Source organism: Betta splendens, chromosome 13 (genome assembly GCF_900634795.4).
Source record: "Betta splendens chromosome 13, fBetSpl5.4, whole genome shotgun sequence".
NCBI lineage: Eukaryota > Metazoa > Chordata > Actinopteri > Anabantiformes > Osphronemidae > Betta > Betta splendens.
The window spans coordinates 12,143,153-12,157,515 of NC_040893.2; the positions used below are offsets into that span (position 1 = coordinate 12,143,153).

At 40.0% G+C, this 14,363-nt stretch overlaps 1 protein-coding gene across 5 annotated transcripts in view; it reads right to left on the reverse strand.

Moving 5' to 3' along the window:
- Nucleotides 1-235: 235 nt before the first annotated feature.
- The window catches only part of zbbx (zinc finger, B-box domain containing), a 36,305-nt gene continuing 22,177 nt past the window's right edge, over nucleotides 236-14,363 (reverse strand). For 2 of the 5 annotated variants that reach the window (XM_029170489.3, XM_029170487.3), the window contains 9 exons: nucleotides 13,369-13,490; nucleotides 13,181-13,224; nucleotides 12,082-12,146; nucleotides 11,018-11,602; nucleotides 9,114-9,343; nucleotides 7,081-7,249; nucleotides 1,890-2,048; nucleotides 1,718-1,802; nucleotides 236-637 (listed from right to left, as the gene is read on the reverse strand). In XM_029170489.3, the coding sequence (XP_029026322.1) occupies nucleotides 559-637; nucleotides 1,718-1,802; nucleotides 1,890-2,048; nucleotides 7,081-7,249; nucleotides 9,114-9,343; nucleotides 11,018-11,602; nucleotides 12,082-12,146; nucleotides 13,181-13,224; nucleotides 13,369-13,490 (1,538 nt within the window). In that variant the 3' untranslated portion in view covers nucleotides 236-558. Of the gene's footprint in view, nucleotides 638-1,717; nucleotides 1,803-1,889; nucleotides 2,049-5,389; nucleotides 5,595-7,080; nucleotides 7,250-9,113; nucleotides 9,344-11,017; nucleotides 11,603-12,081; nucleotides 12,147-13,083; nucleotides 13,225-13,368; nucleotides 13,491-14,363 lie in introns of those variants that run through there. The other 3 variants (XM_029170490.3, XR_008696494.1, XR_008696495.1) reach the window with 3 other exon arrangements.

Genomic DNA, 14,363 nt, shown 5'->3' on the forward strand with positions numbered 1-14,363 from the left:
ATTAAGAAACAAGCTGATGACAACAGAGAAAAATGTTCCTCTCTGCAGCCCCAGTAGGTGAGACGGGCGTTGGAGCCAAATGTCCCCCAACGCACACATCAGAGAGAAAACACACAGCATGAAGAAATAGAATAAAGCCATAGTCCCAACTGTCCTATACAGTATGCCACTGTCTCAGTTGATTCATACTGTACCTACAGCTAATCAGAAAGAAACCATCTGCAGACACATGCAGCACAGCACAGGTCATTTTAATTCTGTAAAACCAACATGAATATGCTGGAAACATAGACACACACACTTAAAAGACATAATTATAATCATGACTCATTACAGCAATTGAGTCATTTCAGCCTTTAATGATTTATTTGGTTTCAAAGTGTTTAACTATTAACCGCTTCAAACATTAAGAATTCCTGCTGATATATCAAAAAATGAATGTGACACACTGTGGTTTTGTTCACTTTAGCTTTTTACAATGATCTTATTTAGTTTCACTTTACTGTACCACACACACCATAATATTGTGTGTGTGTGAGTGAGTGTGCGTGTACTGTCTCAGGACAGGAAGAGGACGCTTTGCATGTCTTGTTGTGCAGCCTCCTGCTCCTCCTTCTGCTCCTCACTGACTCTGCCCCTGCAAGCAAGTTCAGCAATCACATGAAAACGTCAAACTGTACATGCATATTTCACTTCTTAATGAACAAACAGTACAGTTCATCTGAGGTGTCGTTCCAGGAGAGTATGAACATGAATTATTATTAATTATCATTCTGAAGGTTAAAACTACTGAGAGCTGCTTGTTAGATCACTGTTACAGTATGTTGGTAACTGACACACCTACTGCACTGTCCAGTATATCTAATATAAAAGCATTTCATTAAGCACATATTGGTCACATGATGCATTTAATGCACACAGCCATGTTTTATTGACGGTAACGGGGACAAGCAGACAGAGAGCTAATTACACAAGCAAACATGATACCTGTACAACTGTGGCAAATTGCACCTGCTGCTTCTCTGTGTACACGTGTATACAGTACTGTAGTCTGTGTTTGTGTGTGTGTGTGTGTGTTTGAAGGATGTAAGGAGCTGTTTTGGGAGCCCTCTGTGTAGTGTTGTGTTAATCGGGTTATTACACGTCTCAATGTGATATTCACAGTGCTCTGCTCAGCACAAGGCCTCTAGCGCAGATTATGTCTGTCCCCCCCCCACACACCACACACACACACACACACACACACACACCACACACACACACACACACACACACACACACCCACACACTGGGCTTCTGATATGAAAAAAATCCTGGCACTTTCTCCCTGTCTCCATGTGTCACACACATGCACACAATAAGCGGCACATTAAGGCCTGATACCCAACGTGCTGTCAAAGCTAAAGTCGTTCTGCTGGCTAATGATCCATTACACACCCCACATATTCAACAGAGAGAAGGACTGACAGAGCACAAAAAGAAGGATTACACCCCATCATGACCACTAGAATTGAAGAGTGTTTAGAAGTGCGGTGAGAAACCAAAGGATTCTGATCAGAAATCACACACAAATGTATGAATCACAACAGGCTGCTTTTTAAATTATGTTATGTTGCCACCATCAGTTGTAGTTACTACTTCTAAGTTGCGAACAGTATGTTGTGCTTGGATAGGTTTCTTACACATTGTGCTTTGGTTTAGTGTGCATGTTACTCACCAGTTCAAATTCAGATTCCCACCATGATCCAGACTCCCACTGTTCCCAGCACCAACCACTGAAGCCGCTGCTGCTATTTCTGAAACTGATATTAATTAAGATTATGCTTATAAAATAGGTGTGGCAATACCACGATAGTGTGTCTGCATGCATGACTTTGACAAGTCTGTACCATTGGCCAAGAGCCTGAGCTCCTGCTCTAGACTCTGCAGGGTGTGTGCAGTCGTGTCAGTGTCCAAGTCGGGGTCTTCACAGCCTGTCTGATCCACATTACAGATCTCCATGATCTCTTGGGCTGCTCGGGACAATGGACGAAATGCTGGAAGCAACTCTGAGCCAAAAGTGGAATTAGACCGGCAGACAGAGAAAGGGAGAGGAAGGTAAAGAGGAGACAAGACAGAGCCAAGACAGGGACGTTTTGGGAAAAAGGGACACTTTTCAGACTTGTTTCAAATTTGAGCCTGTTTACATTAAAAACACAAACAATATACACTATGTAAAAGGGTGTGGATGAAGCTATCAGCAGACGGGATATGAGGAGGACAAACATTGAAGTGAAAGTTATGGAATCAGCCATAAAAATTGCGAGTGGAAGGAAGGGGTTACACAACTTGGGATTCATGGAGCACAGGATGAGAGACAGAGAAATGATCACGACAGTCGGCAGAATGAGTGGTGTCTCATCCCACTCCTGCGAGCCACATCAAATTGAATCAGATTGAACATCCATCCCACCTGCTCACTGTAAATTACATCGAGGCCCCCATTGAGAAGCTATGATGGTGTGGGTGTGCCGTGCTTGTGTGGCACACTGATTCCTCATGCTGTGTGCTGCCTAACCAGTTTGAGCTCCAGTGTTAAGTCTTTTATTCTTTCAATCTTCTATTGTCTCCGTACCTTTCCCTCCTCCCTCACACGGCGCCTCGCTCTGTCTTTCAGCTGGCACCGAACCTCCACTTAGTGCTTCACAGCCACCTGTACTGTCAAACTAAGCAGCATGGGAGGATTGATGCACGCAGTCAATGTACACGCACAGGAACACGCACCCACTTACACACACCTGCAGACTCAATTTCCTTCCATTTTAAAGCAGATGTAATATATATCTACATTTCTGTTACTGATATATTTCACATTTGAAATGCATTAAGTGTAAAAAAAATCATCCTTCAACAGTTTCATAGTTTTACACATCCACAGGCTGAAGGAACGTTTAAATGTAACCTCTCCCTTTTGCATCATATGGCTACTTACTATATACTGTACAGTAACTGGTCCATGCAGCCATGCAAACATTCTGAATGTTCACTGTTCAAAAAATTAAACAAATGGTAAACTAAGTGCTGTGAACTTGAAAAGGTGTTCCCCACTCATAAATCTGCTCAGGATCGCATTTCTATTTCAAGCCATTCATTACTGGCACAAGGGAACAAAGCACAGATGTTTTGGTGAGAAGCCTTCTCACCAAAACATCTAAGCTGTCTGACAGCACACTGGAGCGGCACGCTGATAACACAGCATGATGAGTCACAACTTGAACAAACGTCTGCGCCACGGTTCCCTGGCGGGATTTCAAATGCTGAAAACATGTTGTGATGCTATAATTAAACATAGTGCAGAGTTCTGAGCTCTAAACTCTTGGTCGTGCGAGTGTGGGTCTGACTTTCATTGAGTTAAGTCACCTACAATGTCGAATTTATTGCCTCAAACTATTTGCACTGGAGATAAAACTATGTATAAATAAAGGAAGCAGAGGCATAAATATGAAGAGGTTGAAAGTCTGGAATGGAGACAGCTGAAGGGAGGAGTAATGGTCGTATTTAAACACAGGTGATTATAGGAAAATGAGCGAGGAGAGAAAAAGGAAGTGCATCCTATGAATTAATTAGCAGCAGGGGGTATTAAACATATCACTAAACAGATTAAAGTCTTGTCTCTCAGGTGTCTATGTTTGTGTGTGTGTGTAAATGCAAATGCTGTTTATCAGCATAAACAGATGACTGCAGTGTTTCTGGGATCTGAACGAGGGAAGTAATGAGAGGACACATTCCTGGACTAACTCCTAATCCTGCACGTGTAAGTTTACAGTATGTGTGTATATGATGTGTGTGTTTGAGCGTTACACAGTATAATCGCTTTAAAACAACCTGGAACCTGATGCCAGGAAAGTGTAGCTCCATGCAGAAGTTAAGTATATGAGGTTTATTGTATATGAAGCAAAGCTCTGTGAGTAGAACAGTAAATAACTATGAGGCAGAGCTTCATGTGCCTGAAAGCATTCACACAGACAGATGAACAAAATAATGCAAAAACTCACAAATATACATTTAGCGGATGCTCGTGCTTTTTTTGAGGATGTAACTGGCTGCGTTCATACTGAAAACTGTCTCGCTTACGGAAGACACTGCGGCTGCTACCTGGCCCACGAGCCTCTGACCCCAAAAGAGTAAGAAATAAAGTAAGTGCTGCGGCACTAAATCTCAGCGCAGCATGCCAATATTTGTAGAGTACTACTTTAAATCCCATCCGCATACTTCTAGGTGCTGGACCTGTTTTAAAACCATCTCATAACTCTATGCACTTTCCATTTATTGCCTTCTACATGCCCTAAAAACATTTGGAATATCTGGATACAAGAAAAAAATGATTTTGCGAGTACAGATCATGCAATGTCACGGTGCTATCAGTTGGATGTATAGCTAGGAAATGGAAATAGCAATGCATTTGCTTTGCTATCCAACTCCAACAGTGTATGAATTTGTTCACTTTTAGACTGACTTTGGCACCAATGCTAATCAGGATATAAAAATGTATGGACTGCAGAATACGGTTATTCATTGCCAAGGCATTAAACCCTCCACAAATGTCGCAAATAGTTTCGAGCATTTTAGGCAATAACACAGATTCCATGACTGTGAAGAGACTTGAACTCTATTGTTTATTAATCCTAATAAAGCTTTCCGGGGTAACTCTACTGTCTATTGCATTGCTTGTTTTCCAACTATCGGTGTTTATCAGTGTCTAAACTGATTGTTCGCTTGTTCAGCCCCCTCATTTTGAAGGATGTCTCATGGGCTCTTGTTTTTATTACAGAAGCAAGCCCAGAGTAGCAATGAGCGATGTTTGGGAAAAAATAAGTGGGGACACGAGAGGCCAGCCTTTGCAGACGTGTTTTACTGGACCAGCACACCCATAACCCACCATAACAGCAAAAGCACAGTTTATACCAATAACATCAAGTTATATAAACCGTTTTTGTATTTACTGTCTGTCTTCTTTAGGGGGTGGGACAAAGACGCAGGACATGGAAGGGATGAAAACATGGATGCAGTTAGAGGAATTGATAATCAGCCTATGTCTGATGGATGTGCAAATAAAAAGCAGGGCTCTAGCCCTCGAGGCCCAGAGTTGAATGGTCCTGATATAAATTAATTTAACTGATTTCTAATTTAATAACCCATTTACATGGTAAATGCAATCACTGCCAGGTTCTTCTATATTTCCAGTGGTTAGTTAATCAATTATTACTAGAAATAGAGTCTATTTACTGGCCTAAATCAGCTATAAAGCATAGGGACAGGAGGGTAGGCTTCTATAAGATACCAGTGTAGATTCTTAAAGCTGTTTTTTATTTAGCTGTGTTTCAATCTTTTATGGTAGCTGTATATTCACCTGCTCGAGTTCTTTCATTTACTAGTTTGCTCTACGCATCTTGGAGGTACTCCACATACAGCTGCCTGCATCTGTCCTCTGTCTCGTTCTCTGTGTCTGTCTATGTTTCCCTGTGGCCGTTCTTGTCTGTGCCCTTCTTTCTTCCTGTTTCACTGGATGTGCATGGAACAGAAACTGCGCACGAACAACCTCATTTTCTGACTGACTGCATGAGAGTGAGAGGGAGCAAAACGGAGAGAGAGGTGGAAAGGTAGATCAGGAGACATATAAAACCTGTTGGATCTCGGCCCTGACTGGGGGGGAAGAAAAAAAAAGAGAAAACAGGAGACAGATGGAGGGATGGAGAGACATAAATGAGTGTGGAGTGTTGTCAAGGTGATATTCCTCCTCTGTAACCTTTCTCTCTCATTAACTTTGGAGCTTTAACGATGGTGGTAGAGACAGCGCGGGGTTTGATGAGCGGCTGGCTGCGAGGTGCGAGGAGGGTGGTGGAAGCGGTTGTGCCCTTGTGAGAGTCTCTCACTGTCAATGCCGTACACTGAATCCAAGATTTACAACGAAATGATGAAAAGGATGAGTTTTAAGATTTGATAAAGCAAAAGTTTTTACTGAAACAGTGACCGCTGTTTTAAATGCATGTGATGCCTTGGACAGGAGTAATGAGCACCATGTGGCTGGATAAATTATAGCATCTGAGTTGATCCAAATATTATTAGTTTAACTCTGATGCAATTTGGAGGCACAGGCTAGACTTCCACAAGCCTTGTTGAATCATCTGAGCATGTTACAGACATGACCAGGTTACAAAACATTAGTTATTCAAACGCCCTGCTGTGATCAGTGGGACATTTATCATGTGTTGGCCTATTCCAGCATGTTCTACCACAGACACTTAATGTGAGAAGTATTTTATAAGCGCATTACCAACCTCCTACCAAGGTTGTACATTATGTATTTGAACTAAGCTTCCCAGCATTTTTTTGACGCTAGTGTTTTTCAGAAGTGTTAGAAGTGTTTAGAAAAAATATGACATTGCACTAACAGTCTCCTCAAAGTTAACTTCAAAGTAAACTTTCTTATGTGAAGGACGTAATATTATCTTTATTTTTCAGCTGGACAAGAAACAAGAAGAAAAGGCGTCTGCGTATGTTATTGTGTGTGTGATGAAATACGAACATTCACAGGGGAGCGATGTGTGTCTGTGTCCACTAATGTATAAGAAAGTGGAGAGACTAAATATAGGTAAGAGGAATTACACTTGCTCATGAGCAGGCAGACGTACACATATACTACACACTTAAAAGGCGTATCAGGGAGGTTCCCTCTGGACCCACCAGTAGTAAATTATCTGTGTTGTCCCCCATCTCTCGTTTTCCACCAAGCAGCCAGTGCTCCTCTGGGTTTGAAACTCATTTTCATCTCTCTTGTAAGCTCAACGTTTTTACATATTTGTTCTAAATCCTATTACAAGGCCTTTGTGATATGAATAAGGCTTGCAAATTGGAAAGAATCTCCAGGCAAAAGTTGGACACAGAGGTAATCTTCACCATCTAATCTCATGAAGCGCAAAAAACAGCAACAGTACTTTCTGATGAGATTTAGAGGAAAACGTGACAGTTTCAGGAAAAAACACTATCTCAATAAAATAGTAGCATGATACATATCAAAGACACTTGTGTTATTTAACCTACTTGTTCGGTTTGAGTCTGACAGTGAGGTTTGGCATGTGAGCAGTGGGTCACTGTGTGTGCGTCCTGGTGTGTCAGAGTGACCACAATCCATGTCCAAACCCAAAGGCATAAACTCATGCAGATCACAGAGCAGCTCTGATCCAGACCCAGCGCTCTGGCTGTGCAGTACCTGAAGGGAAATAGAAACAGATGGCATTACACACTAAAAAGGGAGTGGAAGGAGGAAAATGGTATGTGGCAGAGGTGGAGGGAGAAGAGTGAGGCGGAAACGCTGATTTTATGAAGATGGAGGGATGATATACAACACAAATATGGAGGAAATGAGAAACAGACATAGGAAACAGATTATGAAGGGGGATGAGAAGGCACAGGAGTATATGGGAGTGTTGGGGGAGAGGCAAATAATAGGAAACTAATACTTTGCCCTTACTGCTTCATTTTTATACCAACAAAATCAGTTGAGACAAACTGAAATTCAATACCAATTTAACTTATATTAGAATAAGTAAGTGTGTTAGTAGTTGTTTTGTTTTTTATGTTTCTATGTATGTAAATGAAATGTAATAAGACCATGTCTGTGCCACTTTCTCCCTGTTTTCTTTGCTGCCACTTGATGAATTGATTTTTAATTAACCTCTGGAGCGGGTAAGAACAATTCACAACAGTGGGCTTGGTTAGCTGTTCTTTGCATGCAAGCATCCCTCTGTGAGACTGGGGTAAAGTCAGATCACTGATGCATTGAGGCAGCAGCCATGAACAACACACAGCGGATGGGCTTGGAAAAACATGGATGAATCATTGGAAACAGTGTCACCATGAGTGAGTATACAAACAGGGATGCACAGCATGGGTTACAGGGCAAACTGTACAGTACAATGTTTGGGCTACTACTGTAAAATACTACAAATGCAGGAAAACTCTTATGGTACTTGTCACTTACTCCTGTTTTCCATGCTTGCCTCCTTAAGCTACTCATTTTGGAGATTTTATGTTGAACAACAAAGTTTTCTATAAGTAAGTAAGGACCTAAGCCAGTTGGAAGGAAATTATCAAATCATTATACTGTAGAAGTAGTTTGATTCAAGTCTAGGGAACACAGATAACCACCATTTTCACAATCATGAACCTCATTTGGCTCCAGATTTTCTATAAGGCACTACTACCCTTCTTCATTTTTCTGTCACAGGATAAAGGATTCACACCATTAAATGGCTGATAGGTCATTTGGGACCATATAAGCTATGTCTTTTTAATCCACTCTGATTCTCTTTTCTTCCCACAATGGTGTGCACCTGTAACACCACAGCCTTAGGAGCCTCTGTACTATAAATGATTAATGTAATGCAATTAGTGTGATACAAATATTATCTAATAGGTCAGGTCAGGTACAATAAAAAAACTAACTGCATGTCGCTAAAGTTGGCATATTTTACGTGATTACTTCCAGTGAAATGATGTTGGTTGGTTTAGTTTATTCAATTTGTTGTTATTTCTACAGTGTACAGTTTATGAAACTTGAGCAACTCAGGATTTATAGTACAGTAGTACAATGCTACTCTTACTGGCATTTAAATGATATAATATTTGTTGACAATTAACCAATTTTCATCAGTTTAATAATTTCACTTTTTGTTTGCTGAACCTCTCATACACAAGACATGTTTACATACATGAAAAAAGTGTGGTTACAAATTGTGATACGTTACTGATGTACACCTCTTAATCACCTAAGAGGTGATCACCGCTTTAGGCATTTTTATTCAAAGGCGTATACCAATGAATGCAGGACAGGCTTATAGTGTAAAGTAAGCTAGGGTAGCTAATTGATGGTAATATGATGTCAGAGTGCCATCACCTACATTATTTACAGTTGAGTGCTGTAAATGCTTCCAGCAGCATCCATCCCTTACTAAGAAGAGATACTGTATGAACGCCCCAGAAAACAGGGCTATTACACAGCTCTAGCAGGTTTGTAGTGTGAATTCTTACACTGCAAACCATGAAAAGAAACAGAGACAATAGAAACATGTTACCATAGATGGTTCTGACAGCTGTTCTGGCTCATCAGTCTGAAAATCTTCTTCTCGTTCTGCATCTGCAGGAACAAAGGCATCTGCTAGATGAGATTTGGCAGGATTCCCTCGCTCCTCTCCTCTGGATCTCCCTCTTGTTACATGTCTGAGCATCTGTGGCTCCTCGTCTGAAGAGTCTTCCTCATGTAACGCCAGACCCAGACAATCACTGGATATTTCATCTCCACCGTCTTCATGACAAACACAAACACATGTGTGTGAGGTACATTCAATGTACTTTAAATAATTATGTATGTTTGACTGCAATTTTATTCAACAGGACTGTAATCTAAAATCCAAAATACTGTATGTTTATGTGTGAACCAACATTGAACTGTTCTTGACTTAATACGCTTTATTCTATAGAAGAAACATCCTGATGTCAATATCTTTGACATTGTTAGATATATGTAAAAACTGTATTAATCATGAATTTAGACTCAGACTGTTGGAAGAACTGTAGAAAGTGTAAAAGGGATGTGATAGCGTTCTATAGAAGGCACAGAGCTTGTGATTGATTCAGCAGGGAAAATGTAGGAAGCGGAACTAAATGAACATAAGCAGAGAAAAGAGAAGCTTTGAATTTACAGACCATTTAGAATAATCATCACAGTTTTTAACAACAGTGTGGAACATTCCTAAAAACAAGGAATTAGCTGGAAGCACAGCAACAACGTCCTGGACTACAAATGACAGCTAAAAGACTATTATACTGTACCAGTTTTTCCATATCCATACTTTTAACAACACCAGGATGTTTGGGCTTCCAACTCCTTACACATGGGAGCAAGAATTTAATGCAGCCGAACATTTTCAAGGTTTAGGGTGGATGTCTGTAAACGTGTGTGTGTGTGTGTGTGTGTGTGTGTGTGTGTGTGTGTGTGTGTGTGTGTGTGTGTGTGTGTGTGTGTGTGTGTGTGTGGTATACTAACTCGAAACTCGGGGCCATTCTTTATAGTATTATTGCCTTGCTGTCTGTTGTAGCATTATGTCAGGTTTTTACTTAAACCTCTAATCGATAAAAAAAAACCAAAAAGTTTTTTATAGCTGAATCTAAATTTGCTGTGACAGCCCTGTGGAATCTAGGGAAGCCATTACTGTTGAGATCCACAAGCACATTATGCATATAAACTGCCTGGCCATTGAGAATTGTGTTCGGGTAAAATGTAGCATGACAAACTGTTCTATTAGGAATCGCTTTACTGCGAGGACCTGTGCTTCCCAATCTATAAACATAAATATGTTTTCCTGTTTTTCTTTTATTGCGCCTCATAGCTATAAATTATTATTTGGTCTGTGGAAATCTCACCTAATACTGTTGTCTTGAAATGTAAAATGTACCACTTCAGTGTATTAGATAGAATCAGATATGGCCATAATAGATTATATGATGAAAGCAGACAGTACAGAACAAGCATATGTTTGCCTACCACCGTGCCGGTTACAGCATGTTTCTACCTTAGAATAAATTGGAAACTAATTCCCATGTTCGCCTTTGTACACACTGCTGTCTTCCTTTTGCAAATGTTATCAAGTATAACTATACCAGGACACTATTATTACTGTTATATTTTAAAGTAGGATACGGTATATGACATATTTAGATCAATAACACACATATAACTGTGTCTCAAGTAGTTTATCAGTTTGTAAACCATTGGTTCTTGTTGAAAGTTATGAATTGTTTATAATGTAATTTGACAAACAATTCCCTAATATTAGAACACTTACAGAGACCAACTGAGAAATGTTAAACAGCTCAAAGATAATTGTAAAACAAATAGCAGCTATGCGTCTGAGAAAAACTGATACATGCATTAAAGACTAGTGCACAAACACAAACAAGATAAGAACAAAAAACTTACCAAATGACAGCTCTGATGAGGTCCACGACTTAGAAACTCTGGTATTCACATATGCTGAAGTTGATTTATATGTAGAAAAAGTATCTAAAGACTTAGACTCAGTACAAGCCAATAGGTCTGGTGGAGTACTTTCAGATGGACTTTGTTTCAGGGATTTTGGGTTTGGTTTGGGGGTTACAAATGACTGAGAATCTGGGACTTGGTCAGCTGATAGAAGATATTCTGGGACACACGAGGAATGTTGTGGGGACTCCAGAGTGGCTGGTGGTGACTGAGAAGGCCTTGTGCATGAGACTGGTTCTAGAAGAAACTGGGAAGACTGGGTTGGTTTTGGTAACAGGTATGAGTCTGAGCCTTTATGAGAAGGTGAACATGAGGGTGAGAACTTTCGGATTTCAGAGTGGAATTGTGGTAATGAGCGTGAGGACAATGGGTGTGGAGATCTTTGGTCAGCCTCTGATTTGGGAGCAGTGGCAGACAAACTGGTCGTTTGTGCCTTTGAGCTTGGAGTCTTGCTAGATGACTTTGAAGACCTTGGAGTCTCAGCAGTGGGGCAGGCTGGTGGCTCACTTTTATAGGACATTACTGTGCAAAAGATAACAGGTAATATAAAGGAGATGAGCTGCTTTTGCAGACATATGGACATATATCATTTATTTTACTTATTTGTTATTAATTAATCACCTTTCTCAAGAAAGTTAGTAGGAGAAAGTAGTGGCAAGGTAGTGAAAAGTAACTACAGCAGCACTGTGGGGTCCGTGACGACCCTCCAGACGTAGCGTCATAGGCATTTGTAATAATTCTGACACCACACATCTGTTGTCCATATTTTTTCACTCAGTGCAGGTTCTCACTACTGCACAAACACTTCATTATAGCTTTCAGTACAATTAATTTGGAGAAATGATTTTTCTTGAAGTCTGATGAACACATGGACTAAGTTTAAGAAATCTGAGGCTTAGCCAGATTGAGCTGCTGAGCTGGTTTGGTTTGGTTTGCTGTACTAGATTTTCTAAGTGCTTGTGTTAAACTGAGGAAAGAGAGGCAGAGGTTTGAAAGCATACCACTGGTTAAGGTTGTTTGAGAAGCTGTTCTCCCACTGCTGGAGCTCCACTGAACAGATGGAACCCTGTGTTGGGAATAAACAACCTAATGAGAGTCCCCAAATAAAAAAAAAGAGTTGCTCAAGCAACAGGGAAGATGGCCCAGCACTGCTGATTCAAGAATGTGGGTATTAATATTCTGGAGTTTGCATATTCAAAGTCAATACAGCCACTTTGATTGATGATTGATTGTATGATCTGGTGATAAGATGTATCAAGATCCAAACCCCCTGTCACTACTACTCTTTTTTTCTTCTTCACCTTTAAAATCACTTTACTTGACCTTGTCACCCACTTAAATGTGCTGTGCATTCACCACCACAGCATTATTATTTTTATATAATCTACCACCTACAGTACATTCTTCTCCTTGACACTGTACCTGACCATCACTTTACTGCCTCAACATCTCTAGTCAAGTTCCATCTACTGTATTTAGCACTCTGTTCCTTGGCTACACCCTCCAGCACTTCATCTAATACACTCTAAAGGTTCATCTGTCTCCCACCCTACAGTACAGTACTTGATGTGTGCTTGGATGTGTGTTTTATCATTACTCTATGGATTTTAAGTTCACACTCATCACTTTCAAAAATTATCTTTACTTCCAATACTCTCTTAACAATCATTGCAATGGGAATCAATAAAGTTTATAATTATTTATATACAGTTGGTATACCACTACCTGATGGTAGAACAGCACAGACCTGTTGCTGTCTGGTCCCATATACAGTATGAACACTATCCTGTATGGTGTCTATTTACACTAGTTAAATTCCCTTTGTAGTGGTTTTACACAGTAGCTATAGGGGAGGTTTATTTATACACAAAGAAATAAAACGTGCATTTGCTATTTTTTAAGAGTAACATTTACTCTTGGAATGGAAATCATAAAATCCAGAGAACTGTTTGAAACATTGTTTGTAATCAGGTTGGGCAAATAAAACTAGCTTGAAACGGGTATGAAGCAGAGGACAGGAGATGAATCCTGTTTATCTTTTTTAGTTTGTTTTTGTAGAATCATACATAAATGCATATACAGTATTAAGTTAAGGCTTACACTTTGTTGTCTTCAGCAAGGCTTCCATTTATATCATTGTCTGTCTGTAGAAAACAAAAGAGACAAGTGTTATGATGTGTCATCCAAGCTGTGCAGGTGCTTTTTGTGTCTTGCAAATTCCCATATCTATAGTCACTCTGTGGATCCATGAACATGTATATAACATTTACTGCTAGAAAAATGCTCACTTCATCCAGGACCTCTATGACAAGGCAGGACTGAGGTGTAGTGCTCTGAGGGTCAACCCTGTCCCTGCTCGCAGAGACAGCAAAGAGTGACGTATAGTAATCGTGAAAATCCTCCTCTTCAGCTGCAGAACAGAGACATATATTAGAACAAAAACCTGTAATCATTACTTATCATTGAACATGCATACTGGCGAAAGGTATCAATGATTAGACATGTTAACAACCCCTCAGTGCTCTGTATAACAAACAGGTCAACTGTTAGTTACTGTAAATGTGTTAGTGGCACTAAGTCTTGTGTTAATTTATGCATAATACAGTACTGCAACAATATGATCCCTCTTTTTTAAACTATTCTGACCCACCTGTTGGTGAGTGACCACGTGGAGTAGTAACTTACACACACCTTGTGCAGGATGATAGGGTTATAAAGAAGTGCACAGTAATTAGTAAATCATTATGTTGTAATAGCTGAGTGACAACAAACAGGATGCTAAAATGACTCTTACAGTATTACATGATTTCAGAGAGAGTGTTTGTTTATAAACATTTATGCTAAGAGGCGCACACATTATTAAGGTGCACACATCAAATATTCATATTATAATACACTTGGCTTCATAGTTCCTCTTTGGCTAAAATGATAGCACTCTGCGTAGTGAAATTTGCAGTTTCCTTTTCTCATTTGAATTTTTTCAGTCTTTCTTTATATCACTGATTTCTCACTGCAAGTTAACCGTCTGTGCCAACCTATCTCACCCCTTTTCAATCTAACAGTCTTTCTATCACATCACCACATGGGTCTGACAGCTCAGGAAAATGAGAATTTAAAACAAGGGAGTGTTCCCCACATGATGTTGAAAAACAGCTTTTATTATTCATGGTCACACACATGTTGCCGCCCTTTCATATTCAAAGTTGGAAGAGGAGGGGAAAGTCAGAAACCTGTTGTAATTGCCATGCATCAGAAAAGTTTAGAGCAGGTGGAAGGAATAGTT